General features: G+C 38.1%; 5 protein-coding genes across 9 annotated transcripts in view; 1 reads left to right on the top strand and 4 right to left on the bottom strand.

Annotated features, from left to right (window-relative positions):
* Positions 1 to 212: 212 nt before the first annotated feature.
* Positions 213 to 1,804, bottom strand: LOC124433458. The gene is made up of 7 exons (XM_046983231.1): positions 1,581 to 1,804; positions 1,402 to 1,498; positions 1,226 to 1,324; positions 1,030 to 1,146; positions 892 to 948; positions 655 to 787; positions 213 to 570 (listed from the first exon to the last, which is right to left on the bottom strand). Exons 1-7 carry the CDS (start codon positions 1,661 to 1,663, stop codon positions 260 to 262), a joined length of 897 nt encoding a protein of 298 aa, XP_046839187.1. The 5' UTR covers positions 1,664 to 1,804; the 3' UTR covers positions 213 to 259.
* On the top strand, positions 1,789 to 27,016 carry LOC124433455 (geranylgeranyl transferase type-1 subunit beta-like). Of its 4 annotated transcripts, none has more exons than XM_046983226.1 (10): positions 1,789 to 2,027; positions 2,520 to 2,641; positions 3,494 to 3,546; positions 4,021 to 4,175; positions 4,665 to 4,797; positions 5,003 to 5,048; positions 5,965 to 6,149; positions 7,064 to 7,172; positions 8,043 to 8,178; positions 18,037 to 18,725. In XM_046983226.1, exons 1-9 carry the CDS (start codon positions 1,906 to 1,908, stop codon positions 8,174 to 8,176), a joined length of 1,059 nt encoding a protein of 352 aa, XP_046839182.1. In that variant the 5' UTR covers positions 1,789 to 1,905; the 3' UTR covers positions 8,177 to 8,178; positions 18,037 to 18,725. The 4 variants fall into 4 exon arrangements, with proteins under 4 accessions (XP_046839182.1, XP_046839183.1, XP_046839184.1 ...); XM_046983227.1 differs by lacking the exon at positions 18,037 to 18,725 and adding an exon at positions 17,949 to 18,026; XM_046983225.1 differs by lacking the exon at positions 18,037 to 18,725 and adding an exon at positions 26,678 to 27,016 and having other exon boundaries at positions 1,790 to 2,027.
* Positions 9,323 to 17,732, bottom strand: LOC124433453. Its single transcript, XM_046983223.1, has 7 exons — positions 17,093 to 17,732; positions 13,920 to 14,210; positions 12,742 to 13,392; positions 11,800 to 12,056; positions 10,954 to 11,188; positions 10,668 to 10,882; positions 9,323 to 9,885 (listed from the first exon to the last, which is right to left on the bottom strand). Exons 1-7 carry the CDS (start codon positions 17,661 to 17,663, stop codon positions 9,691 to 9,693), a joined length of 2,415 nt encoding a protein of 804 aa, XP_046839179.1. The 5' UTR covers positions 17,664 to 17,732; the 3' UTR covers positions 9,323 to 9,690.
* LOC124433454 lies at positions 19,074 to 25,640 on the bottom strand. The gene is made up of 8 exons (XM_046983224.1): positions 24,348 to 25,640; positions 23,896 to 24,064; positions 22,705 to 22,960; positions 22,302 to 22,529; positions 21,708 to 21,962; positions 21,223 to 21,411; positions 20,259 to 20,406; positions 19,074 to 19,559 (listed from the first exon to the last, which is right to left on the bottom strand). The coding sequence occupies exons 1-8, from the start codon at positions 25,099 to 25,101 to the stop codon at positions 19,264 to 19,266; spliced, it is 2,295 nt and encodes a 764-aa protein (XP_046839180.1). The 5' UTR covers positions 25,102 to 25,640; the 3' UTR covers positions 19,074 to 19,263.
* The window catches only part of LOC124433452 (cartilage oligomeric matrix protein-like), a 30,922-nt gene continuing 29,695 nt past the window's right edge, over positions 26,395 to 27,621 (bottom strand). For both annotated transcript variants that reach the window (XM_046983222.1, XM_046983221.1), the window contains exon 25: positions 26,395 to 26,704. In XM_046983222.1, coding sequence (XP_046839178.1) covers positions 26,664 to 26,704 — 41 coding nt within the window. In that variant the 3' untranslated portion in view covers positions 26,395 to 26,663. The remainder of the gene's footprint in view (positions 26,705 to 27,621) is intronic.

Raw genomic sequence — 27,621 nt, forward strand, 5'->3', positions numbered from 1 at the left:
TCCTTTTTTTCGTGATTTCCCCCTCCTATTTATATTCTTGTGGTCTTATTCGTCTTGTTTAAAATTTGCATGTGGCTTTGTACTTCGCTTAAACATGGCATTTTTAAGGCTTTGCATTCATTTTTTTTTTGACGACTTCCCCGAAAAGATGGCATTCTTTCTTTGCTTAAAACTTGTAAATTGACACCCCCCCGTGAATTAGTAAATTTCACTTAACTTTACGGAAATTTTCATGTATTTGTACATAGTTATCTGTATTTTATATAATCATTTGCCGTCTTGATTTTGAACTGTTTAAACCATCCAAACCAGCCAATTTGAAAACATGCAGCTGTTGATGGTTGGTTCTTGATGTATTTCTAGCAGTGCCCTCCTTAAGAGGGCCTTTCAACTGCTCAAGTTCTTGCCTAAGTTGTCGATTCTCGCAATCCAGAGAGGAAACTTGCTGGGATAGATGTAATATAAGTTCATTTCGAGGGGAGTTTGGGGTATCATCTGGGTATCTATCACTGGAAACAGAACTTTTCTCTGGTCTGTTCATGCCATCTGCCCTTTCCTGGTCAAAGCATTCTGAATGAAATACAAATTCACACATTTCAAAAGAAGCTCCTGGACTAATGAGAGAGGAAACTGCAATCAACAATGAAGATATACCTTTCAATTTACTATTTTCCACCATTAATTTACAGTTTTCATCTTTCAATGCAAACACTTTCAAGGCATGGTCCTGTTTGGATTTAGCATATTTTTCTTGAAGCCTACTAATTTTATTCAGCAATATCTTTTCCTAAAAAAAATCCAGAGCATCCAAAACTACTTTGAAACATATATTGCTGTCAAACATTTTCCCAGAAATGGTTGAAGCGCAACATTTTCGATTGCTTTACCAACCTTTTTTCTATAATCTTCATTGGCCTTACTTAATGTCCCCTCAAAATTTGATATGTGCTGCAAGTTAACACAAACTTCTATTTAATAATTTCAACAAAATAAGTATGTTATTCATCACAAACTAAAAACTAAACTAACTTGTTTTCTGGCTTTGCTTGCTCCATCATCTCTGTGGGATATCAACTCATTATTTTGAGCTTTTAGAATTTCTATTTCTGCTATTAGAGTTAAAATCTCTGCTTCCTTTTCGTTGCACTGAAATAAAAAAGACCTTGTTGGTGAAGTGGAAGCAATCTGGCTTTCGTTTGTTTTGTCAAGGTACATGAACCCCCACCATTTTTTCAAAATAGGTTGCTTTATCCTCTAAAACAATCCTGATGCTTTCCAATCTCTCGTTTTCCTTTCTCAAACTTTCCAGCTTAACGTTAGTTTTCTATGAAAAAGCATAGGTTCGTACGGTTAAGTTTGGTTTGCCTGTTTGTTTTAAACGTCGAAGAACTCAGCATTTACCTCCAGTAATGTAGTCAAAGAGTAAACATCTCGAGAGGATCTATCCTCAAGCAGGTTAAGGTTGAATTCTGTGGAGTCGCTGTCCGTTTCAACTTTGCTGCAAGAAGAATATTGACAGAGTTAATAAATTTACAGTTACTAGCCATACGATATATCAAAGACATAAGAAAAATTCCAACCCTTTCGTGTGGTCATTAGAATCGGAAAGTATATTTATTTGTTGGACGAGATTTCTCTTCGACTTCCGAAGCAAAAAACTCATTTCAAAGTTCTAAGATTTCGAATTACATTATGTCCACAACATTGATTTGTTTGTCCACCAAATTTTGTCGAAGTTACCATGGTGATTGTATGGCCGACGTTCCATTCTAGCGTGTCAGCGGTAGAAATCGTGCAATGATGTACGTCAAGTAGTGACTATTTGGAACTTTCGAGTGATGTGGTTTCAAAATGGTTTCAAGTCCATGACAATAGTTGGGTTTCTCTTGGCGTAAAAGAAACAATATGTCCGATAAAACGGAACCTGGCGATAGAAAAGAAGATTTTCTTTATTCCAAGCATGTGAAATTTTTCATTCGATGTCTTAACGTACTTCCATCTTCCTATTCTTCCTTGGATACCACGAGGTTCGTAAAGGATGTAGCATGGAGAAAATGGTGTTTATGGGGAGGGGTCCCGAAAAGTGTCCCCGCTTGATGGTTGTTGAAAATTTCATATATCACCTTAATTTCAACACATTTCATTTGTCATTGTTTCAATGACTTTTTTCTGTCAGCCACAATTTAATGTGGGGTATGTCAGTTGTTGGAAGTGAACATTCCCACCCCACCCCCCACCACCGAAAAATAAAATTGGCAGGTGGTCTACAATCTAAAATTGACTTTTGCAGTCTGTATGTAGTTTGTAGTGGTTATAGAGAAGCCTACAATTTTAATCTGTCCGACTTTTTTGTCCATCCATCATTAGTTGCTTTGTCTCTAGCACTTCCATCCCGGGGTTTGTGGAGGGCATTTGATGAAGAAGTTTTTGCTTCTTTGGCTGTGGGTTTGGTTCATCTGCCCAATGTTTTGCCATTATTGATAGTGCTATGACCGTACATATTTCTTTTACACATATAGGTTAACTGTTGCATTTTTTGCTCTATCTGGACTGGATATTTTGAATGCATTGGATAGGATAGCAGATGATAAAGAAAGTTACATTAACTGGATCTACTCACTGCAAGTGTTATCTATAAAAGGTAAGATTGTTCCCACACATTTCTCTTCATTTTTTATAACAAAACATTGACTGTCGTGGTGACAAATTTGACTATGGCCTTAAAAAGAGCAATTGCCATGGAGATTGGCCTGAAACCAAAGAAAAACCCAGAAACCCAAGGGAAAACCGAGAAAAACTCTCCGGAGAAAACCAAGATTTCTGAAGACAACTGTTTTAGAGATTTGAAACACTATGCCTTTTGACAAGTTGTCTGTCAAAATGCAGTATCTTAAATCTCTAAAGCAGTTGTTTTCAGAACTCTTGATTTTCTTTAGGTTTCTTTGGCCTCTTGGTTCTTCTTTGGTTTCGGGTCAGTTACCATGGCAATTGGTCTTTTTAAGGCAAATTTTTTATCACCTAAAATATGTTTTAATGTAAAGGATTTGTTGTACAAGGAGCCTTGATTTGGGGGTGGTCAAATTTTTGCTAAGAAATTCGCGATGCACTTTTTCCACCTTAATTCGCACCCTGTGAATACAAATCCTTTATTGAATCCTTTTAAGTCTTTAAGTTTATCTTATCCAGGATCCTGGTTGGATCTTGTGGGGCTTTACATGATCCTACTTGGGAGTTTCACCAAGGCATATAGAATATTGTAGTACATTGTAGTACATTGTACATGTAGTACATTGGCCTTACCATATGTTTTTCAACAAACTTCGCACCATTAAGATGGAAATGTGCCTAATTGATATAAAAGTGACTGGTCTGTGGCTGTTTATGTCTTCTGTTGTGTTTGATAATATACATGAAGTCTGCCATTGAAGAATTTTCACCTTCAAGCTTTCAGCTGACAAACCCGTAATCTTGCCACGTTTGTTTTTTGTTTTAGATGAAAATATAAAAAAATGTGGATTCAAAGGTTCCTCGACTTTACATTTGAAGGTAGTAGTGATACAGAGCATTTCGTAGTCTTTCATAGTTGGATAGGAAGGCGTTTCATTTGAATGATGATTAGCCTTTCATGATGTTGTAATGTGGCTTACCATATAAGGACTGCCCCAAATTGTGTTTGTTTTGAGGTGCCATAGTCGTGGACAAATTTTTATATTTTTACAGGGATAGTGCAAAAAATTTTAGGAGCGGGTGAGTTGGTAAAGAAGACACGTAAGGCAATGTAAGGGTCTAGAATTTAGGACATCTGGTAGGGCAGCCATCGAAGGTTGTGTAGAAAGTTGAAATTTTACCCTGAAAAACTCAGCTCAACCGTACTTCTGATTTGTTTTGGAAAAAAAATTGGGGGGTGGGCTAAAATGTTTCGTAAACAATTTATTTAGGGGGGTGAAGTCTGATGTTTGGGGGGTGGCACCCCCTGCACCCCACGGCCGTAATATTGCATGACTATTTTTTCTTTTGTAGGGTATTGAAGATTTCAAAAGTCCATATGACGGTGGGCATATTGCCATGACTTACGTCGCTTTGGCTTGTCTACTGATTCTTGGAGATGACTTATCGAGAGTTGATAAGCAGGCAGTGATAGAGAGTTTAAAGTACTTACAAATGGACGATGGCAGGTTAATATATATAAGTTTTAGCATCTCTAGTCTCTTTGGCATGTCTACAAATTCTCAGAGATGTCTTATCGCAAGTTGATAAGCAAGTAGTCCTTGGGAGTTTAAAGTACTTACAAATGGCCGGTGGCAGATTACTGTATAAGCTTGAGCACCCTTAGTCTCTTTGTCTTGTCTACTGATTGTCCAAGAGATAACTGATCACAAGTTGATAAGCAAGCAGTCATTGGAGTTTATGGCACTTACAAATTGCATATAGCAAGTTACTATCCAGCTTATTTCATCCCTCCCCCCGAGTCTCTTTTTCGTGGTATCAATATTCACCATCTATTTACAGGACATTTCGTATTTGGTGACACACACCCCAATGACTTCTTTTAAATAACATTAAAATCAAGTTGTTCATGCCTTCTTCGTTGAATTGCTTTTGAAGAAAGACATTTGGGATGTTTTGTTTTGACGTTGCTCATCGCGCCATTATTTTTGTCACAGCTTCAGACCGACGGCGGAAGCGAGCGAGAACGACATGAGATTTGTTTTTTGTGCAAGCTGCATCAGCTACATGCTCAATGACTGGAGCGGTGTGAATATTGAAAAAGCAGTTATTTACATAAAAGATAGCTTGGTAAGTGGATGTTTTATTTTTGTTTACTTCAATGAAGTTCGACACGCAAAATTTGTTTCACGAAAAAGTCTTAATGCGAACGTGGCCAACGGTTTGTCGAAGTCCCAGGAAAAATTTCCTAATCAATGTGCACGAGGTTGATTCTTGTATTTTAAATTTCTTAGAAGCCTTACCGTATTTACATATTCATTATCTTCTTTTTCAGGCGTACGAACATGGCTTTGCTCAAGGTCCTTTCTTAGAAGCAGTTGGTATGTGTAAAACCCTTGTTGTTTTTAATCAGGAATCCTAGTCGACTATACTTCATTGGAGTTAACCCCTGCAGTTGTACTTATGGCGGTTGTCCCGTTACGTGTGTTCACACTGCGTGTAATTTTGTTCTTATTCTTGCTCCTAGTCGACTATATCTCATTGGAGTTAACCCCTGCAGTTGTACTTATGGCGGTTGTCCCGTTACGTGTGTTCACACTGCGTGTAATTTTGTTCTTATTCTTGCTCCTAGTCGACTATATTTCATTGGAGTTAACCCCTGCAGTTGTACTTATGGCGGTTCTCTCGTCACGTGTGTTCACACTGCGTGTAATTTTGTTCTTATTCTTGCTCCTAGTCGACTATATTTCATTGGAGTTTACCCCTGCAGTTGTACTTATGGCGGTTCTCTCGTCACGTGTGTTCACACTGCATGTAATTTTGTTCTTATTCTTGCTCCTAGTCGACTATATTTCATTGGAGTTTACCCCTGCAGTTGTACTTATGGCGGTTCTCTCGTCACGTGTGTTCACACTGCATGTAATTTTGTTCTTATTCCTGGCTCTAAGTTTAGACAAATATTTGTTGTGTCCTATGATAACTTCATATAAAAGCATGTGCTATCAAAGTTATTCACTGTCCTGAGAGATACTACGGCAATTGACATTTCCCCAAGCTCTTTTTGACCGGTGTCACACTTTGTGAACGTTGAAAAGTAATGGAAAATACACGAAATACTACATCCAATAATTCTACTTTTAAACCGAAATAGACATATTAACATAACATGACGCATCGTACAAGTTACTATGAAATGTTTCCATGCGGGCTCATTTTCAGATAATTGCCCTTTACTGGTCACAAGCACGGCATTGCGACTACTGGCTTTGTGACGAACTTCAATGTCATTTTGTTTAGGTGGTACAACTTATTGCGCGCTCGCATCGTTGGTCTTAATGAATCGCCTCGACACCACATTCACTAGTTACCGGTTAGAGAAGATCAAAAGATGGTGTATATTTCGACAGAAGTCGGGATTTCATGGTCGGCCAAACAAGCCTGTGGACACTTGTTATTCTTTTTGGGTTGGCGCTTCATTAAAGGTTTGAACAATGTAAATCAACAATCCTAATCAATGTAGTCGAGTTGTTGTGCGTTGTTCGATCCATATTTGACGATTTTGCTATTTCATGTTTATCTCTGAAGGCATTTGTTCTGACCGGTTTTGGCTCTATATACTAAGTTAAATTCCAAAACTGCAACTATCATGCACTGTTTGAGAATAAATGAAAGAAAATCGTGAGGTTGACATCGTCAAACCTTAAAAGATAAGTTTCATGTGCTTATACGTGGTTAGTGAGTGCTTCATTTAAGAAATAAAAGATGTTTACTGTGTTTGCACAGGCTTATGCAAATAGAGGAGACCTTTGGGAGAACACGAGAGCAGATCAATGCAAGCCTGAGACCGAAGGTCGAGACTTGCACCTGCTCGAGTCTGCATTATTGTTCTAACATAACAAAAATCCGAAACAGACAAATCTAAAACAAACGTTTTAGTTTTTCCTTTAAAATACATTCATGTTTGACTGGCAAATTCTCATTGATTAATTGATTGATTTGATTGGTTGAGCTCGAATCTGTTTTGCACATGCTAATGCAAACACAGCTATAGACCAATCACCCCACGCGTTTCATTGTGTTTATTTTATACCCGGGCATTATTAAATTATATTCAGTGCAGGTATATATTGTCATGGCCAGCCTAGTCACCACTTAAATCATCACATCACTTTTATTATTTGGTGGATACGTACGCTTCCCAGCAGCCCTCTTTGTGGCCCACAATTTTCCCTAACCCCCCCCCCCCGGATTTTTTGTCAATGCTTGTTGCTCGTACATATAGACTCTGATGACCATTGAAATGATCAACAATCATACATGAGATGATCGACATTTCTTAATTTAATGAATGTACATAAGAGGAAAATAATGGTTTCAATACATTTGGTTCTTGTAGCTTCTACGGTGTTTCGAGTTCGTCAACGTGGAGAGTAATCGTGAATTTTTAATGTCAACTCAGACCCCGGCTGTTGGCGGTTTCAGTAAATGGCCAGACGGTCATCCAGGTAAATCGTCCAATTTATGGTATTTAGGTAATGTTTCTGGTCTTTTAATTCAAAACAGAATAAGCATGCATTTGTAGGAACTATTACGAACAGGATCGTATTCGCACGTTACTTCGAACTGCTAGACCGCCATCGAGCTGTAAAGTGATGTGTTATTAAATCGAGATGCTACTCGGTAGTTACCTATCTCTCTCGTGAACTTTTCTTTGATCTTGAAACATGTTTCTACTGTACGGTAAAGTCATGGCCCTTCTTGAAGGTTCTACCCATGCCGTCACTGACGTAGGGGCAGTGACTTTGGTTTAATTATATCAAAGAAAATCTAGATGTGAATTTAAAACTGAAAATGATGATGGAAAGTCGTGGAGAAGTTGTTACTGACTTACTATAGAAGAGAAGTCAAATTCTCTCCGTTAACTTGAGGAGCGGTGGCAGACACTAGGGGGATACTTATAGATGGCTTGACCCTCCCCCTCCACCTCCCAATAATTTTGAAAGATTGAAAATCTTGCACCAAATCTCACAAATCACCTGTATCGAACTAAATTGTCATGTTAAATAATAACTATTTGATAGACTTTTGCAGTGTACACTTCACGGCGTTTACCGTCTTTAATTTTTTTTATCGGTGGGATTCCTTAAAAAAAATTTGCGGAGATTCAAATTTTTAAAGTATTCAGATAGGCTTCCCCTAGACTTCACTAGAAATTTCATGACTTCGGGATGAGCCCCACCCCCGGTATTTTAATTAAGTGCCCGTCAGAAAGGGAGGTACGAAAATTGAGGAGTGTACGAAAATTTTACTGAACGCATCTCTAACATCATTGAAGCTCACGTTATAATTTGATCTATTTATGTCCTTCGTTTCAGATGCGCTTCATTCATACTTTGGTATCTGTGGACTGGCTTTGATGGACGAACCTGGCTTACTTCCGGTTTACGCACCGCTGAACATCAGTGAACGAGCCGCCGATCATTTACACCAACTACATTGGTCATCGTAACTGTAAGTACTTTATATAAAGAATTTTGATAGATTATGGTTTTTTCATCAAGATATCGTGCTCGTACGCGCGTAGTCGGATTAATATGTCTTCAAAAACGAGCAATCGCATTAAGAATAATGCAAGCACTGTGAGATCAATTAATTTGTGATACAACAGCACTATGTAATTGATTTATCATGGAGGATACAAGCACTATAAAAATAATTGTTTAAGAAGGATACAGCACTATAAGATTGATTGATCAAGAAGGATACAGCACTATAAGATTGATTGATCAAGAAGGATACAGCACTATAAGATTGATTGATCAAGAAGGATACAGCACTATAAGATTGATTGATTAAGAAGGATACAGCACTATAAGATTGATTGATTAAGAAGGATACAGCACTATAAGATTGATTGATTAAGAAGGATACAGCACTATAAGATTGATTGATTAAGAAGGATACAGCACTATAAGATTGATTGATTAATGAGGATACTAGTAATATATGATTGATTGATCGAAAAGGATGAAAGCACTATAAGATTGGTTGTTTAAGGAGGATTGAAGCGACATAAGATTGATTTTATGACTTGGAATGCCATCACAAAAATGAATGATAGAAAATGCAGCATTATAAGATTAAATAATAGAAGACCAAAAAGCTACTTTAGTTACTGTTCAACTATTACCTACAATATAGTTACACAAAATACAAACACATGGTTGAAATGTTTAAATCGACTCTTGAAGTGTCGTAAAACATGCTTTTCTCGTGTTCTTCGGCGTATCGTTAAATCACCCAAACATGCAAATGAAAAATAAGCCATCTTCGGTTATTATCTTTGTTGAGATACATTGAAATATATGAATGTCATTGATGTATCTCACGTGAAGCTGGGGTTAAATGATAATTACCGTCACCAATATTTGCCGAAATGTTTATGTTGTGTACATGGATACATGGGTATATCTATGTATTACTCGGGTGTTAGGTGCGGTCGATAGTTCTCAAAGAAGAACCGAAAGTATTTTCATGTAGCTAAGTTTTCGTCCCACTTCAATTTATGTGTAAAAACAAATTTTAGTTCTTTAAATGTAAGTGCATTGCAAGCGAAAGTGAATGTTTACTTTACGTCTAAGGATATTTTCCCAAGTTTTAAATACAAACTTTTTTATTATTCAAAGATAATAACTCGTACAGGTACATATATTATGTGTTGATAAATATCTAATGCTCGTCACTATCCTGTTTCACGTGATCTTCCTCGTGATATACTTTGTTTACATCTTGTGTTGGCGGTAAAAGGAATTATTTTCTTTTTCATTCAGCGCATGCGTACGAAGAAAGAAATTGTGGAATAGGATAGGATTTTTTATATGAGCGGTGCGACCTTTTTTCTAGCGAAAATTTTTTTGTCCACCCGTTCTCGTGCAGAAATGCCAAAACAAGATGTGTCAGAAGATCTTTATGAAACAAAATTTTACATATGTGGGTGGCTCTCTGCCACTGGTTGTCGTTTTTTTAATCTAAATGCGTCTGAGTCTTGCGATATTTCGATAAGAGCAGATGTTTTTTGTGGACACTTCTTCGAACTCTCCTGTCTGCCGTTGCAGTTGCTAATTCGTGGCATTGTTGCGAACCGCTCACGACGCATTTGATGTACTTTTTGATGTGAATTCTCAAATACTCCAGTGGACTTGCTCCTTGGCTCAGAACCTACAAAGATCGAAGATAGTTCTAACCGTCTTGTTGCTCATTTTGCCTTTGTTTGTTTCATTTGTTGCACTGTAGATAAGAATATGGGCGGAGCTGGAATGCTAACTGGATGGAGTCATGTTTGTTCGTCCATTCAGTCCTTCCCAACTGATTTTTCTTGAAAGCCAATTAGGTTTCGAAAGAAATCAGTCGAGCAGCTACATCTGAATGTATGAATAAGCAAGCCCCCTCCCCCCTCGCAATCAATGCTCTAGCTACGGTCCTGGTGACGAAAATTCATTAATGCTTGCTTAACTCTTCGAAACATTTGGTCACGAATCTTGTCAATGAATGTTGACACGTTTCGTATCCTTCACACGCAGATCAAAATAATATCAGGGGTTTTTTTAATATATTGAAGACAAAACAAACTGCGCTTTTTTGTATCGGTTGTCCTTTCGAACTTTTGAGAACTATGTACCTGATATAACATTGGCCTTGATCTATGTTTCTGAGATAAATATAGTGAAGGGGAGTGAGTATCTCCCCCAGCCTCGGTTCTAGATGCTGCCGTAAAGTTTCCAATTTTATACAGAATACTGACATGGCAAACAATTCGGCAAAAAGAACTATGTTAATTGTTCATTGCAACGCACTTCCAAAAGTCTCTCAATCATGATAAATACGTAACAGAATTTTACCAAAAAAATTCTGACTTGCCACAGCGAAAGTAGCCACCGAAATATAATCCAATCTAGAACAAATGGACCCGTGTCCCTGAGAGTAAGTCTGGCTTTCATTACCTGGTGGTGAAATTCCTTTTTGTTGAACTTTATTCCCGCTTCTTCGAATCTTCGTTGCGTGAGATTGCGAAGACTCCAGATTTCGAGCTGTCCGATCATGTATGCCGTAGCCTGGGCCGGGTTACTTTGGTACCTTGTGACGTCTTTCGTCGCCTTGTCCGTTTTATCCCATGCGTACTGGGCATGAAAGTCTAGTGCTTCCTTCCTTGACATACCTTTGGCATTGAGGATAAGTTGTCAAGTGTCTGGATTACGAAGGGGAAAAAAGTAGAAATAAAGCAAATACCTCTATGGTGTAGGCCTGTGTCGACGATCAGTCTCAGTGCTCTCCATATTTGCCACTTCAACATTCCATACTTCTGAAGTGGATGGTCTTCGTAGATGCTCGTTTCCTGAGACAGCAGGGGATTTTCGGCGTATAACGCCCAGCCTTCGGTAAAGAGCGGATAATGCGTGACCATGTTGAGCCAATCGATGACATCATCGCAGTCACCCATGAAGTTTTCTACACTTCCTTGTAACTGGAAGTGAAAATGAATGGAGTCGTTTTGATCGGGTAGAGAAAAGTAAATATGAGTAAGGATATTATTGTTAATCATTTAGTGCTTGTGAAGTCCATATTTGTGACTTGTGTTATCATTCCTGTGAAGGCATTTCTTTCATTTAAGACGTTTTCTCATTACTAGCCTAATTCTTCTATTATAGCAATACGTTTGAGGTAACTTGGTATTGAACTTAAGGTGTTAGAACCTGATTTTTCGGGTGTCTCCTATCGTAAACATTGCTGAAAACAGATCGAGCCAATGATATTTTTAAATGCAATGTTTTTATCGGTATACGGCCGTCCAACCATGTTCTTGCTGATACTCTAGTGCATACTGACAATATATGGCTACTTGTTGGAAAAAGTGGCGTAGAGAAGTTGACTACCCCACCTGAAGAACTGTCATCGTGAAAAGATATAATCCTGAAGGGGGATAAGTAGTCGCCATTGATCTCGCCCTCCCCCGAAAACTGGATAGTTCTTTAGACAGACTCGGACTTCCCATCCGAACGTGCATCTCCGAAACATCATATCCGGACATGCCACTTGCCAGAGCCCGATGAGTTAAGGTTAAGATTACTATATTACCTGTGTGTGGTGACCTGGGGTTGCTTCGTGACCAGCAACTGAAAACATGTTGTACTTTGGTCCCATGTTATCCATAAAGAACGGCAACCTGTATACGGAGGGATGATCGCAATGGTAATTGGAGTTCGTGTAACTTTGAGATCCCGATTTCGGGTTGAAATTTGGCACGACTTCCACGGGGCAGCTCGGCGTCGTTTTCTTGATGCCGTTGAAGTAGAACATATCGACTGTCTTCGGTTCGATGAAACTCAGAGTTTCTGGAAATGGGAAATGGAATGTGGGTTGTTTCATAGTCCATCAGTTTATTATTAATTCGACGAATTTTGTCATTGAGTAGTGTGTACGAAATCGGAAAACGTCTTTTCCATTACATCCTAAATAAAGCTTTGCTGAATGTTCTCGTATAAGGCATGGACCTTTGTAATGGTTATTTGATCAAACATTTTATGACTTTATCTAGTGAACTGTTCATTTCTGTTTTCTTTTTTAGCATTCTCGAATTTGCTGGATGAAATGTAAAATTGAAAACATCTGTCTTTTGTTTGCTGTGTTTTCTTGTAGTTTGTAAAAACTCATTGCTGCAAATTCATGTACTCGTTGTGGTTATATAAGGAGTGATTATGTTGATATAAAGGAGTGATTATGGTGATATAAGGATTCATTGTGGTGATATAAGGATTCATTATGGTGATATAAGGATTCATTATGGTGATAAAAAAGTCATTATGGTGATTCGGGATATAAGGAGTCATTATGGTGATATAAAGGATTAACTATGGTGATATAAGGAGTCATTATGGTGATATAAAGGATTGACTATGGTGATATAAGGAGTCATTTTGGTGAGATAAAGGAGTAATTGTTGTAGTATAAGGAGTCATTGTGGTAATGTAAGGAGTAATTATGGTAGTATAAGGAGTCATTTAGAGTAATTATCCTCACCTCGAACGCTTTTCGACCATTCCTGAAAAGCTTCGAACCGTTTTGGACAAAATACTTTTGCCTTTTTTAAATTGCTGCATGCGTGGAATGCGATTTCGCCTGATTCGTTTGCTGGAAACGGTTTTTTGTTAAAATAATTGGACTGTTTCTCCAGTAGTTTCTTAAAGTTCTCGACAGACCTTGTTTCAGAAAGGCCCTCAAAGTTCTTAGCAACTTTTCGCGCCTCCGCGTACAGTGTCTTTAACTTTTCTCTTCCGAGTTCATGAATGCGATCAGGAGTCAACTCCGAGGATGTTGTATAATAATACAGTATGCTCTCGTACGTTCTACTTCCGTTCAGCATTTCGCCAAATGGTAGTTTTTGCGTTGTTCTGTTCTCGGTCCGAGTCCCGTTCACATAAATGTACTTTACGGGTAGCGTTGCCAAACCGCTGGAAATGTTTTCAGGCACGCAGTAGATGCTGTATTCACTTTTCAAATAGTTCATCAACTCGGTCAAAGGTGCTCCGAAGTACTCCACTAATGTCCTCTTCACTGTTTTTCTCATGCTTTCCTTGAAGTCACGTTGCCATTGGAGCGTGTCGTTGTCGTTAACATTTTTGAAGTATTTTTCACTGATCAGACCACTGGCGAAACTTTCTTTTAGGATTCCTATGCGAGGAAAATTTTTGATGATGAACTCATCGAGAATTTGTCTTCGCCTTCTGGAGAAGAATTAAATTTGTCTGACTCGACTTAATACTTGAACTCAAAAAGTGAACACGGTCAGTTCGCATTGGCGCGAAATACCTTCGAATGGATAACTGTCGAACGACATTGGACACAAGTTTAAGCCAGACTTATGTATAAGGTGGATAATGGATTAGCTAGTCAAAGACTACGCGAAGTTTCTCAAGATGTGAATGTCATTTATGATTACAATGCAGGAGATTTCACAACAAAATTTTGTATTGAAAAACCGAAATTTGAATTTCAGAGAAAAGGTTTTGGATGCAGTTATCGGGAAATGAAATGTGTAAATTTCACTTGTATGTCAGGTTAAAATAGTTCATAATTTGTGGTACGGTAGTTTTTAAATTCTCAATAGTTCACACATCCCTTTTGGATAACAGAATTTGCTGAAAATGTTAAAGTGTTGAAATGAAGTTAATCATCATCGTCCTTATCACGTGACTAACCTGTTTTGCCCGATGCCGAGACCTGTCTATACTGGTTAGCAAACGAGAAGTAACCGGCCTCGCACTGCTCGACAGAACGAACCATGCCCGCAGCAATGCCATACTTCATGTTCAATATGTACTGATAAATCGTATCTTTGTATCCCCGCAACTGCTCCACAATATACCTAACGTCGGCGTAAGTGCTTGGTTGCCATGACGACACGTGCGTGTCAAAATGATAGCTCAGGTCCATGCCAATGGCGCATATTGGCTCCTGGCAAAAACGACTGGGTCCCAACATCCAATCACCTTTAAGATAAAATTGTTAGGATGAGCGTGGTATAGTTAAGTTTTAACACTGCTTTAAGGGCTTATTTTCCATGGCAACTGACAGCTACGGCTCATCTAGTTCTGAAAATAAGTACACTATATGCTAAAAACATTTCTAGCGTTGTTGCCTCAAGTAGTTCTTTATTTCATACTTAAATTGCGCTGCACACAGAATAAAAAAAGATTAAAACGAACATCTATCGATTTCATCCGTTCCTACATGTTTGTAGACGTAAATCGTCCAGGTTAGTGTGAAGTCCCGAGAAGGGGTGTTGGTGTTGACTGACGTTTCGACAACATCAGCTGAAGTCATTTTCAGCGGTAGTCATTTTTAGGCCTTCACCAAGCCGGGCGTTTTTTACCTACAAACATGTAATGATACTACAGGCTTGAAACCATTCATTTTATCCATTGTTCACATCACAATCCTGGGAGACAGTATCTTAATGCATCTTGCGATGACTTTTCGACTGAAGTCACGCTGAGCTGCGAAAATGTTCTAGCTTAATGAAAAGTCTTATTTTTAACTTCTAGGTTTTACACGTGCATGGTTTAGTTAGAAACCGCATTTCTCTATTCTCACCCGTATGAACCTTTCTCTTATTTTGGGAGCTGAGGGCTGAGAATGTATGACGATTTGGAGGCATAATTTAGTGGCGAATTATTGGGGGACTGCATCCCCGGTTGCTACTGGCATAGAACCTGACACGCGTGTGAATATAATTTAAACTGCTAAGCATCACGCTTCTATCATGTTTAAATTACCATGTTACCCCGCTTGACGTATGAACTGGTAAATATCATGAACGATTGTTGTGTGGTCTTGTCAAACGTCTTATATATTTGCTAATCTACTGTTTAACTTAATCTGTACTATAGCCTGTATAAGCAGATTAAGTGTGTCGAGTATTTAACCTGCGATATGCGCTTATCCTGGCTGGTATATTTTGTGCGACATCTCTAGATTATACCCAAAAACGCAACGGTATAGCGGATCTTGGGTAGGTGAAACCGTCCGAATGCATTACCTATAGCATATTTCCTCTTTAAAATACTCAAGAACTATCGAGTTTGTGCGGATTTTAGCTAGAAATACTCTTCGGATGTAGAAATACGTCGGATTTATATAGTTAACGCACTTGCTTAGGCGGAGTAATGGTTGAAAAAACAAGCTTCAAGCAGGATGTTCATTTTTTTTAATGTTATGTTATTTAACCGTATCAAGTCCTTTAGCCGCTCTTTTTTTGAAAAAAAAATTTGAGCCACTTCAGGTTGATAGAGAGACCACGTGTCCTCGAATGCCTCGTCACAGGCCACTTGACTTACGCTCGAAAAAAATTGCACGAACTTTTACCGTCATGTTTCTGACCATTTGATTCAGGTCTTTACATTGCTGGCAGTATTGGTGGTATTACTGGTGTGTTTCAGAGACTTGTAACAAAGTCTGGTCAATCATATTACTTAGTAACTGCTATGAGCAAATCCAAGAATTGCGAAACAGGTCAACGAAGGACACAACTCATAGCTACCTGGGTGTTTATGGTTTCTGGGCTATTCTTTTATTACGTATGCCAGCGGTACAGTGTTTGCAACATTACACGGTGAATTTTGGCACGCGAGACTAAGGTTGAAAAACAACTGTTCGTCAATCATCACTCGCGATTTTATCAGAACACCCCAGTAGGTATTTTAGGAAGAAACTGTTTCGAAGCTGTTGCTTCACATAACATATAGAAATATGTGGATTTTTCGAAAATAGTACAAACACACGAGAGATTTCCTCGTAAGTTAACGTACTTTCCTGTAAGAAAATTATCGCTCAGGGGTCCTTCTAATTGGACTATCGAGCGAGAACGAAAAAGTCATCATTTTTTTTTATATATTCGAAGCGCTTGTGTATATTTGCCGATTCAATTTCCGTTTGAGGTTTTTGCAATGAGTTCACGTTTCCTCTTTATTTTGACTAACTCTTTGTCGCATGGGAAGTTTTTCCCACTTTCAAGTTGAATGGTTGAAATTTTTTACGTACATCTAATGAGACAACTTAGCAAATGTCATTAGCCAATTAGTGAGTTTTAAAACTGGACTATTATTAGCATTTTCAGCGTCATACGAAGATGTTAAAAAAAAGCTCGATGATCATTTGCGGCCATGCGTTTTCATTTTTTTACCTAGCTCCATCCCTATCTATCCCAGTTGCCATCTGGTCTAGTTCAGAGTGTTTATCATCGTTATTATCACCAAGACGCCAAAAGAATGTTTACTTTTCGAAATATCTTTACTGAAACCCCACTTTTATCTATCGTTGAAAATTCATCTTTGAAAATTTCAGCATTGGCTTCATTCGACTGCACAAGTCGATTCATGCCAAATTCTACTCAAGTGGATATCCGGCTTTCGTTGATTATAACTGTTTGTTTTATTTCCCCAATTTTACAGGATAAATAGGATATCGACGTTCCTATACGTACAACTTGAATACAAAGTATTTCACGACGATTTCACTTTCTACTAGCACGTACATATTACTTGTACACGCGTAAACAATTGTCGTTCATGCACTCAAAGTCATTATTATACTTCAGGGTTTGGTAAATTCTCTGCTGCTCAAAACGCGATTCAGTAATTTGTTGAATGATTTCTATTAATGTACTCGAGTCCTTCAAAATGCTTCGCGTTCGAATCACTCCCGTATTCCGAACTTTAACTTCCATTTCCTAACCTTAATGGCACGCTTTTCAATATATTTAGCACCTCATCATCAAAACATTTACTAGAGACACTCCTTGGATTTAAGCATTTAACACGCTCCCTGTAAGATTTGAGCGAAGGCAGATGATTGCTATGCCAATTGACCTTACCGTTGTAATAGTTATCGCCGAACGGTTGCCCAAAATTGCTCCTCAGGAAATGCAATAGTTGTATCAGCGACTTAAGTTCTCTTGGCATCAACTTTTCTGTGTCTATCGTGCTGCGTAACGCCGCGATTTCTTCGTACAACCGCGCCGCCTCGTCACTACGATATTTGATAGCTGACGGAGACGCATTATAGGGACGAAATTGTTTCAAATCATCTCCACCAGCGTATAGATGCCAATAAATGTTGTTCGGATACAAAGCATAGTAATCGTCCATGACTGTTTCGATTCTCTCGTAAAGATCCACACGTTCTGCTTCTACGCTTGAGTCACAAACTTCTTGTGTGAATTGTTTTCTTTCTCCGTTGTCGATTGGAATGGATGTTTTTGTGTTTGTCTTTTCGAGTTCAGTTTCCTCCATCAGTATAGATATTTCGGTGTCCTCGTTTTCATTGCTTTGATTTTTGCATTTTTTTTCCATAGAAAAGGATGCTGCCACTATCAATGTGATTCCTATTAAGCATGTTAAAACGCCGATACAGAGGAAGGCTAAGGACGAGCGATTCGCTTTCATGCTTCCAATCAAAGTTGTGCTTTATAGTTCTGTTTTCATGTGGCAGTTTGAGCATTCTGTTCTGCGTTCAAATGCGCGTAAAACGCAACTTGTCGTTTATATAGAAATGCAAGCAAGATGCCGTCAATCATCGCCTTGTTGTTATCGTGAGATCTTCAACTCATCTCCTTTTAATTATATTTTTACTGATTCACCTAAGCCGGAACATATCTGATTTCTCTAATGCATGTTTTCAAAAGCTCGAGGCTTATACTTAAATGGCTCCTTTGCTATTTGTGATTGCAGATGACGGCATTCATAGCACAAATTGCGCAATAATGGAGTGGTTAAAGACTTGTGTTTACCATTGTGAAATGCTCACTTTAATTTGAAGGTACTTGGTTTTTGCTGGTCCGACTCTTTTGCTCAAGAGGTGGTTGTGCACGTTGTCATAAATTATGGCCATTGATTGAAGTTGACGAAAGCGAACATGATTGCTAACTATAATTCGCTGCAGTTTTCAACACTCGTGTCCTTCAAACGCTGCGGAATGTTATTATTGAAGAAAGCGACGGATCACCGGATGTGTACATTAGTTGAATAACCCTATGTCTATGTTTGTTGAAATGATCGTAAGTTGAATTCTCTGTTTCTTGCTGACTATAAATACGTTCTGTCAACTTTTCTATCCGTCTTAATCAATCGATCTTCAATATAAACAAATCTGCTTGTCTCGCTATTCAAAAGTCGTCGGAGTTTAATCACTGTCCTGAATGCGTGGTCGTACATCTATCTGCTTTGTTGATCGTATATCTGAAAAACATAGTTGAATGCGACAGATGCGGCTGCGCCAAAAAGTACCGATTTCATTGTCAAAATAGAGATATGAAAAACTTTTTTTGACGAAATTTTACTTGTTCTTCTATATTTTCTATTAAAAACAGAGGCCATCTTGATTTTGTACGTGGCACCATTTTTTATGTAAAATGACAAATCTGCTCTTCTGTTCAAGGTTAATTACATTGCTCTCAACCATTGATGTATTATAGTAATTATTGCTACAAATAAAATTATCGCTTTTTACAACGTGATAGTAATGGTGGATTTATTTTGGGATATTCGTCATTTCGAAGCCTGCATGCATTCACGGTAGTATGTATAGTATATCTCAAGAGGATTGTGCTTTATTTATATCGTAGAAATATTTTTGGACTAACATCCTGGAACTTCAAAAATTGTACGCAAAATTACCTTCGATATTTGGCTTCACGTGGTGCCAAAGTCGACTTCAAAGTTTTAATTTCATGTTTCTAATTCTAATTTTGACTTTACTAATTCTGACGTATTTTTGAAAGAATAGGTTTTTGTTGTATATATAAATGTAGTTGTCATTGATGATGGTCGTGTGAAAAAAAGTTATTGTTTCAGGTCTTTCCCGTGGTTATCATTAAGTATATTTATAACAAAGAGAAAATAGATATTTGACTTATTTACAGTCTTTCCTTTCTGTTCGCCACGTGTAATATTAAAGCATTAGAGCTTGAGCGTTGTTTTTAAATAATTTGCTTTCGACATATTTTCCTACATCTTCCAATGTTTCCCTAAAGTACTAATATCATAATTAAAAATAATTCCTTAAATCGTAATTTTGCTGCAAATCGTCGTCGTTCGTTTCCTTCTCGTCCACCTTGATTGGTGCGTGGCGTTTGAACTTTTGCTCTGAGCATGTGGCGTTCGGTTTCTCGCAGGCCACGTATTCCTTCACCGCATGCGTAATGTAGTCCAAAGGAACGGAACCGTGACGTAGCAACTCGTAATGAAAATCCCGTATGTCGAACTTGTTGCCGAGCTCTTTCTGAGCGTATTCCAACAATTCAATAAATCGCAACTGACCAATCTTGTATGAACTGGACTGGCCTGTTGATAGAACATAAAACATCTCCAGCATATTTTGAAATTTCTATGTTGTTTGCTTCAGCATAAACTCGCTTCTATATCATGTAAGCACAGCTTTCTTATATACTTTCCAAGAGCAATATTTTAATTTTGCAACTGTCATGTACATTCTTTTTCAAAAATAATGTAGACGGGGGGGGGGGATATATTGGATGCATTTCATCTATTTGGCTTTCTCTTCTAATTAGCCCCTACTTATGAACGGGGTGATACTCCCACTTTCTATTCCACTTCAAAAGACATACAATTATCATTACAACATATGATGAGCCAATTGGTTGTAACTTGTTATTGTAGAACAGACGTGTACTCAATGAGATATTTAATGAATACAACTGTATGGAGATCCATAAATTTGTGAATAAATGTCTCTTCAATATCGGTTTCGGTGTAACTTTTATTGAACCCTTGCGCTCTATACAGTTCTCTATCCTGAGTAACACCTCAAAGTTGAAGAAAAAGTCAATGGGGAAGGAGGAGGTGTAAAATATTTCAAACATGGCACAAATCATGTACTTAAGTTCTTTTTCGAGGAGCTTGGGTTTTCCCACCAACAAAATAATCCTTCATTGTGAAGTCCTTATTCGCATGTTGCTTTGAGTAGTACTCCACAAGCTTCGTGTCAAGTTCAGCGCTCAGCAATGATTACAATATGATTACCTGGAATTGTCTGATATCGCATGACTTCCTTGTACATGACGTCACTGCTGTCCCACATGTATCGGTCAAACAATTGCATTGCTTCGTCTTGTTTCATACCTTTTGAATGTAGACCAGTGTCGATGACTAGGCGTAATGATCGCCACATCTAGTCAAGGAAGTATTGTGTAAATATTTTGATGTTTTGAGACGTGTAACGCGTCAAAAGCGATGTGGAACGCCCGCTTGTGCTTAAACCATTTGTGTTGTGTTTGAGCCTTGGAGTTTCGTTACATGTTATCTTTAATACCTTAGTTTTTCTTGATTCTCCCATTCTTTCATCAGATACGCAGAGATTAAGAGGAATCAAAGAGTACTGTTCGCTGTCCAGACATGCCTTTGAGGAAAAAACTGATACATTATAGAGATGATAGACATGTTTGTAGATGTTGATCGTCCAGGTTTGTGCAGTCCTCGGAAATACTCCTGGCTTTGAAGAAGACTATCGATAAGGATGTCGAAACGTCAGTCAACACTAACACTAACAGTCCTTCTCAGGACTCTTAGAACCTTGATGATCAATATCCATTGTGACTTGTATAGCAATGGATCGGTTTCAAAGGCATGTCGGGATTGCAAACAGTACTCTTTGATTGCTCTCAATCTCTTTGTAGTTTTTAGAAGGATGGCGGAATCAAGAAAGACTTAGGTATTAAAACATGCGAGAGCACAAGCACTCTCAGTATATAAAAAAATCTTAGGTTCACGACGTCAACTCATGGAAATAGGGCAATTCCAGCTTCTGCATTGTGAACACATGGTTGAAATAGATATCGTAATTAAAGTCAGTGTATACAAAGGATCCCCCACATTTCTTCACTATTTTAGACTTAACATATCGAGCGCTTTTATGTTTTGAGGATACCCAGTACTAATTGTTGGATTCGCGTGTGTTTCATTTCCTCCAAAAACATTGGCTAATTACCTGAGCCTTGAAAACGCCATATTGACTCCATGGATCGTTTTCTATTGCATCCGTAAACTTCGCTGCCAATGGGAACTCGGCATACAATGCCCAACCTTCAGAGAACGCACTATACTTGGTTTTCGAATCCAGCCAACTGATGTCGTCGGGCGAGCAGTCTCTCGCAAAATTTTCTGTATATCCTTGTAACTAGTAATGACAATCACCAAATCTATCTTAACGAGGTCAATTAGCTATTTTCCCGGTGAAGAATAGTTTTACGTCATGTGTGCTATTTTATCATCAAATATTTTGAAGATTCTAGCAGTAAACATTTAAAAGATTTCGTTAAATTAGCTGCAGCCAAACCTCTCGTAAGCAGACACTTTTGGGACTAAAGGAGTTATATTGTATTGGTAAAGACCCCGAGAGAAAATATTGTATTGACAAGGACACTGAGGGATAATATTGTATTGGCAAGAACCCAGTTGGAGTGTTGTTATTACCTGAGTATGATGACCAGGTCTGCTTTCGTGAGCATTGATCACAATTTCCATGTAACGCGGTCCGTAGTTATCATTAAAGAAAGGCATGAAAAATGTCGCCGGCCAGTTGCACATAGAATTACTTGCTCGATACATGGGCACGCCTGAGGTAGCCTTAAAGTTTGGTGCTATTTTTACTGGACAATTTGGTGTTGTCTGCTTGTTGCCTCTGTAGTGAAATAACTTGCTAAGTTTCGGTTCAATCGTGCCCAATATCTGAATTAGAAAAAAATAGGATTTTGTTATTGCATAGTGTGTTGTAGAGCGTCATGTAGGTTGAATGTATTCTTGAAATCAAGCATTGAATGGGAACTATCATTTCGTAGCTTCTACATTGCACGCTTTTGTAATGTACTCTCCCATTGCACGCCATTCATTTAACAGCGATTGCCAATAATACATTCTTATATAAATATACTTTCGACAAAAATGTGGAAATGAAACAAGTCCACGTAAACATCAACAGTCCTTCTACGGACTCTACTAACCTGGAAAATCAACATCTATTTACACATCAATACTCGCGGGTTCAAAGCATTCACGTTAATACCCTACCTTGGCTTGTTCGTCAAACCAAAATTGCAAGGCATTCCAACGATTTGGACAAAATTTCTTCGCTCTCTTTATATTATTACATTTATTTTTTGCTTCTGCAAACGATTCGTTTGATGGGAAAGGTTTCAGGTTGTAGAATTGCTTTGTTTCTGTAAGTTTTTTTCTAAACTTGCCTACAGCGATGGTTAGATTTTTATGACCAGTGGTGTTCTTTGCGAGATCTAAAATCTAAATGGTAATCACTGCATAAATATATGAAATATAATATTATGAAAGTGAACATATGTGATGTAATGAGGTAAGATTGGATAGAATAGGATAAGATGTAGGATATGGGATGTGTTACATCATATATCATAATATCATATCTTATAATATCATATATCATATGATCTTTCCTCACCTGCTGATATAATATGTGGACATGTTTCCAGCCAAGATCATGCACTTCGTCTGCCGTCAAATTTAGCGTCGTGTAATAAGCAAGCATCATTTCATACGCCGCGCTCCCATCAAGTTTCTCACCAGTTGGTAAGATTTGGACAGTTTCTTTATTTGTTTTAACGCCTTTGTAATAAACGTGAGACAAAGGTAGGTTTGCCAAACCACTCGAGATATTACTGGGAACACAATGGTTCATATAATCTTCTTCTAGAAACCTAAGAATAGCGAAATCCTCTAAAAAGAATGACTCTGCAATTGTGTTGAAACTTTGAGGGAATCTAGCCCCCCCTCTCCCCCCCTAAGTTGAGTATTAAAGGCTGGGCGTGCCTTCCCTTTTCCTATGTCTCTACACTAGTATATCCTTAATTGCAACAGAAATGGTCGTTTTCATGGGGATCTAACGGGAAACAAGCCCGAACTAACGCGTAATTAACGCAATATGAGGCTCAATGCAGGTTTTTTCTGACGGTCTCTCAATTTACCAAGCTGGCATGCCCTCAAATACTGCAAGACCTAAAGCTCTCCTCGACCTAAACTCGCCATAGTCAGGAAACAGAGGCATCATGATAAAAACTGGTTGCATTTTAGTAAAAATTGGTCAGACGCCTTCCGACACAGTAAAGCGCGATTCCCAGTGAATGTGCTGCATCTTCGTGATTAATCCAGCTCAAGTGGACAAAAAAATTTTCTAATTCCAATAAATCCTGTTATCGGTCTAATTAGAATTGGGTTTTTTTCTTCGTGACCATTTCCTTATGCAAACCAAGAAATGTTAATATGCAGGGTGTGTGACACTTAAGTCACACTTAAGGGTTAAGAGTTCACTTATTTAAGTTATTCAATTATCCAAAAAACAGGAACAGACTTAGCAGTTGGGTATTTTGAATTCGCATGTGCCTATTGTTACGCTTGACAAGCAAATGAATGTTTTGGCAATGATTGCGTAATTTTACATATAAGCTCTGTTCATCTCTATTTATGTGGAAATAGTAATCAAGTTTGATCGTGCTAAGTAAATATTTCCGTGTTCGCTCACTGTAATAATGCTGTAATTATCGAAAGCTGGCTACGTCACGGGTTATTATTCCACTCTTCGAACGGTAAATATGACAGATTTAATGTTGCTTTTTTTCTATAATTCGAGAGTTACCTTAGCAATCTTTCGATAGGTCTTCCAATGTGCTTCACTACTGACATTCTCATCGAATCGTTAACGTGTTTTCTGTATTTATCGAACCATTTCATTTTATCGGTTTCACTCAACGACGAGTAGTACCTTTCTCCTTTTATATGTTGAGCAAACCATTCTTCTAGGACGCCTGAAATATCGATGAAATAAACTTTTTGCAAGTTTTTCAATAATTACGCCGATTATACACTTATCGAGTTTGCGTTCATTGCGCTAATGTTGTGATTATCCACATGTTATATCAGTTGTACCCATACGTTGCTTGTTAAATGGCATGCATACACGCACGCACGTATCTGAGAACGCGTAGCGTCTTCAAGCAAGCAATGCTCATAACCAGATTACACTCAATCACCACTGCATGCAATGTCCTGGTAGACATATAATATCCTCAAAATATCTCGTCCACTTACCTGTGGCGTTCAATTCAGATATTTTACCATATGAACTCTTCATTGCCTGTAGCCCAGCTCTACAAACATCGATCGGTCGTACCATGCCTGCCTTAACGCCATAACGAAGATTTTCAATGTATTGGTTTACTGTTTTGCTATAGTACGACAAGGATGCCCGTATCTTTTTTAAATCCTGTATGCGTTTCGGTGGATTGTGGGACGAAATTGTTCTAAAAACGTCATAGGCCAAGCTTCGACATATGTACTCATTACACCACATGGTTGGACCCAGTAGCCAAAAACCGGAGTAATAATCCCGTTGAGGTGCGCCAAAATTATGTCGTAAGAAATGTTCCATCTCTGTGAAGCTTTGTTGTTCCCTGGACGTGAGCTCGGAACGCTTTATGCGAAGCGTTTTGAGTTGCTTGTACAGGTCTCTTGACTTGTCGCTTGTTGATTTAAGAGTTTCTGGCTTGTAGTAGTCACGTTTCGGTATTAGGACATTGGAAATGGATATCCTATTGTATTCATTATTAGCTGTGCGAACCTTTGATAATAAATCGATAAAACCTGAGTTCCTGGCTTCCTCGCTATGTTTACAGGCATCTTTTAGTGGTTGGGGCGAAACGAGAGCGGGTTGTTCTTTGCAATTCTTACCGAAAATAAACACGACACCTGAAATGAACAATGATAAAGATATGACGGTTAAGATTCCTACCGCGGACCAAATACCACGGCGTCTCTCAAACGTCTTAACGCGTGCCGAAGACATATCTCTTGAGACTATTCAAGCGCTCAGCGTTGGTTGGAAACCGTTAGAATGGCCTCATCAGGCTGTAATTTGTGTACAAAGTGGTAATTTTGTTGCATTCAGCCCTTTCGTTGTCACGCAATGTTATTAATGGGATGAAGAGCGTTTGTTTAGCAATGACGAAAGCTCTTCCCGAGTCGTATTTTTCTATTTCCGCAAACCTTTCAACACTATCTGTCAACTCGTTGGTATGTATTTTCATAAGTCGACTCGAAGTTTGTGTTGTGGTGTCAACGCGAGATATACGACCATAAAGTCAGGTGTATCTGTTGCCCCGTATAGTCTTCGTTGGTTTTATAAGTCTTCTGTTATTCTACTGGTTATAAATCGTACCAGATCTGTAAACAGTTTACGTGTTAGTGTAAGAACCGTAAACAAAAATACCATATAGATACTGAGATTTTAATTTCACGAAGTTCGCTCACAAATTAGAAGACAACCGCGACGCGGATATGTACCTCCAACCTGAATCAGACGTTTTGAAATGTTTATGTGTGGTTTGGCTGTATGTATATTCTTTGTGTTGTCTTCTAAGAATCACGTGCCTTAGTTTGCATTAACGAATGCTTGTCGTCATCCAGCGCACCACAACTCACCAATATATAACAAAGTGTCTTATTTTATCAGCGGCATACATTAACTCCCCCACGTAGCAATAGCATAAGTTTTGTATCAATGGTACTGTACATTATTATTAGATGAAACGTACTCCGACAAACAAAGATATCTTGCAGACTGAAGATACGAGTTTTATAGGGGGGAAAAAAAGGAACGCAATTATTCACATATAACTTACTCGTGTCTTGAGTTTGCAAGATGTCTTTGTCTGTCGGAGTATGTTTCATTTTATGTTTTTTTAAATTGTGTTTGCTGGGAAAGGATTTTGTGCATCATTAAGTGCTGTGAATGCTTAATATCGATGTTGTCATTGGCATCTCGCTGTGCACATGCAGCTGCGTCAGTGTCCGGTAATATACCCAGGTTGCTTTGGTAATACATAGCATTTCAATAGAAATTTAAGGTACTTAGCTCTTCGCATGTTTTCAATGTATTTCTTGATAAGGAGAAGGATGTTTCATTTCCAAACTGAAAACGCGTGGTCGTTGATTACAGTGTGGTGAAAGGATTTAATAAATTTTAATGAAGAGCCATTTAGATAAGTTTACCTAATTAACCTAAGTGATGGCTCTGGTTATGTGATCGTCATTGAATGGCTTGAGTCAATAGTAACTACGATAAGAAAAGTAAATAATATATATTCAACTATTTTATTCAACATCCGCTAATATTAAACAAATCAACGGTAAAAGTATGATTAATTTGAGTTTATATCATTATACAACCATACGCAAAAACACGATGGTCTCGCGTTTTCTTTCATCTTGCTCATCAAGGATAAAATTTCATTTTTCTTTCACAAGGAGTAATTAAGTCAATTCGATCGCTCATTTTTAGGTGCAACGATATTTTTCTATATTAAGGTGGAATTTTTCATTGCCCATTATTTCCAAGACTTTTTGCATTTATTTGTTTTTAGCATAGTCAAAGTCGTCAGGAAGATCGTCTAAAAAAAACAGATGTAAATATCTCAGTGAAGGCAAACCTCGGGTTGAATCGAACGAATATGTAACTATACGTGGATACAAAATTGGTAATGCAATGAATATCTCGTAAAGATATCATGACGATTATAATGTATTAGCTATGGCAGTCGCATGATGATGAACTTTATTTCATCGTTATTCAAATTTGAGTTCAAATAATACTTTGAAAACACTTGAACATTTGCAAAGACTTTTCAAAGTTAGTCGACCGCGCAATCTGCGACTGTAAATGATTTGACCATTGAATAGTGACATAAAGAATGTATATATAATATGGCTGACTTGTTGTTTTTTAGTTTTTTATACAACACAACAACCTTTCTTGGCAAATGCTCATCAGAGGGGGATCAAGTTTTTCGGGGCCCTGGCTGACCAACTGATACCCCCCCTACCCCCCCCCCCAACTGATATCCTTTATAGACAAAAACTCTAGCAAGAATAACATTTTTTGGAAAGGTAAAAAAATATATGCAATTAGAATTCTGATATTTACTAAGAATGTTTCAGCAAAGGCGTTTTATACAAAAGTTATTTTCCCACAGTGCTTTACTCTTCAATGACGAGTTGTAATGTTTCTGCGATGTATTTTAAGAACATAAAATTTGACCTTGTTCATGTAGTATATGAAGAGAAATTTGACATCTAATATGAAGTTTTATTTAATAAACAAAGTGCGATCTTCTGTGTTTGGAATTTTGTATTACTCTTGCGACTTGGAGGCAATTTGTCATAGAAAAATTTAATACGTTTTTGTACGGGGTCCTTCAAAACCGTGGGGCTCCGGGCGACCGCAACAGCGCCTCCCCCTTAATCCGCCCTTGATGCTCACCAATGGTTTTTACAATTGGGTTTTATCGACTGCAAAATTATTAACAAA

Source organism: Xenia sp. Carnegie-2017, unplaced genomic scaffold, assembly GCF_021976095.1.
Source record: "Xenia sp. Carnegie-2017 unplaced genomic scaffold, XeniaSp_v1 HiC_scaffold_13, whole genome shotgun sequence".
Taxonomy (NCBI): domain Eukaryota; kingdom Metazoa; phylum Cnidaria; class Anthozoa; order Malacalcyonacea; family Xeniidae; genus Xenia; species Xenia sp. Carnegie-2017.

Bases quoted from the DNA above. Each gene is read 5' to 3' on its own strand.
- LOC124433458 (XM_046983231.1), bottom strand. From the start codon at position 1,663: ATGAGTTTTTTGCTTCGGAAGTCGAAGAGAAATCTCGTCCAACAAATA. The intron at 788-891 runs GTTGGTAAAGCA...GATTTTTTTTAG, and splicing joins ATGAAGATTATAGAAAAAAG to GAAAAGATATTGCTGAATAA. The intron at 571-654 runs GTATATCTTCAT...TATTTCATTCAG, and splicing joins GGAAAATAGTAAATTGAAAG to AATGCTTTGACCAGGAAAGG.
- LOC124433455 (XM_046983226.1), top strand. From the start codon at position 1,906: ATGTCCGATAAAACGGAACCTGGCGATAGAAAAGAAGATTTTCTTTAT. The intron at 2,642-3,493 runs GTAAGATTGTTC...TTTTTGTTTTAG, and splicing joins GCAAGTGTTATCTATAAAAG to ATGAAAATATAAAAAAATGT. The intron at 7,173-8,042 runs GTAAATCGTCCA...CCTTCGTTTCAG, and splicing joins ATGGCCAGACGGTCATCCAG to ATGCGCTTCATTCATACTTT.
- LOC124433453 (XM_046983223.1), bottom strand. From the start codon at position 17,663: ATGAAAGCGAATCGCTCGTCCTTAGCCTTCCTCTGTATCGGCGTTTTA. The intron at 14,211-17,092 runs GTAAGGTCAATT...TTTATCTTAAAG, and splicing joins CGGCGATAACTATTACAACG to GTGATTGGATGTTGGGACCC. The intron at 11,189-11,799 runs GTAATATAGTAA...TTTCACTTCCAG, and splicing joins CCCCAGGTCACCACACACAG to TTACAAGGAAGTGTAGAAAA.
- LOC124433454 (XM_046983224.1), bottom strand. From the start codon at position 25,101: ATGTCTTCGGCACGCGTTAAGACGTTTGAGAGACGCCGTGGTATTTGG. The intron at 22,530-22,704 runs GTGAGGAAAGAT...ATTACCATTTAG, and splicing joins TCCACATATTATATCAGCAG to ATTTTAGATCTCGCAAAGAA. The intron at 21,963-22,301 runs GTAGGGTATTAA...TTTCTAATTCAG, and splicing joins GGTTTGACGAACAAGCCAAG to ATATTGGGCACGATTGAACC.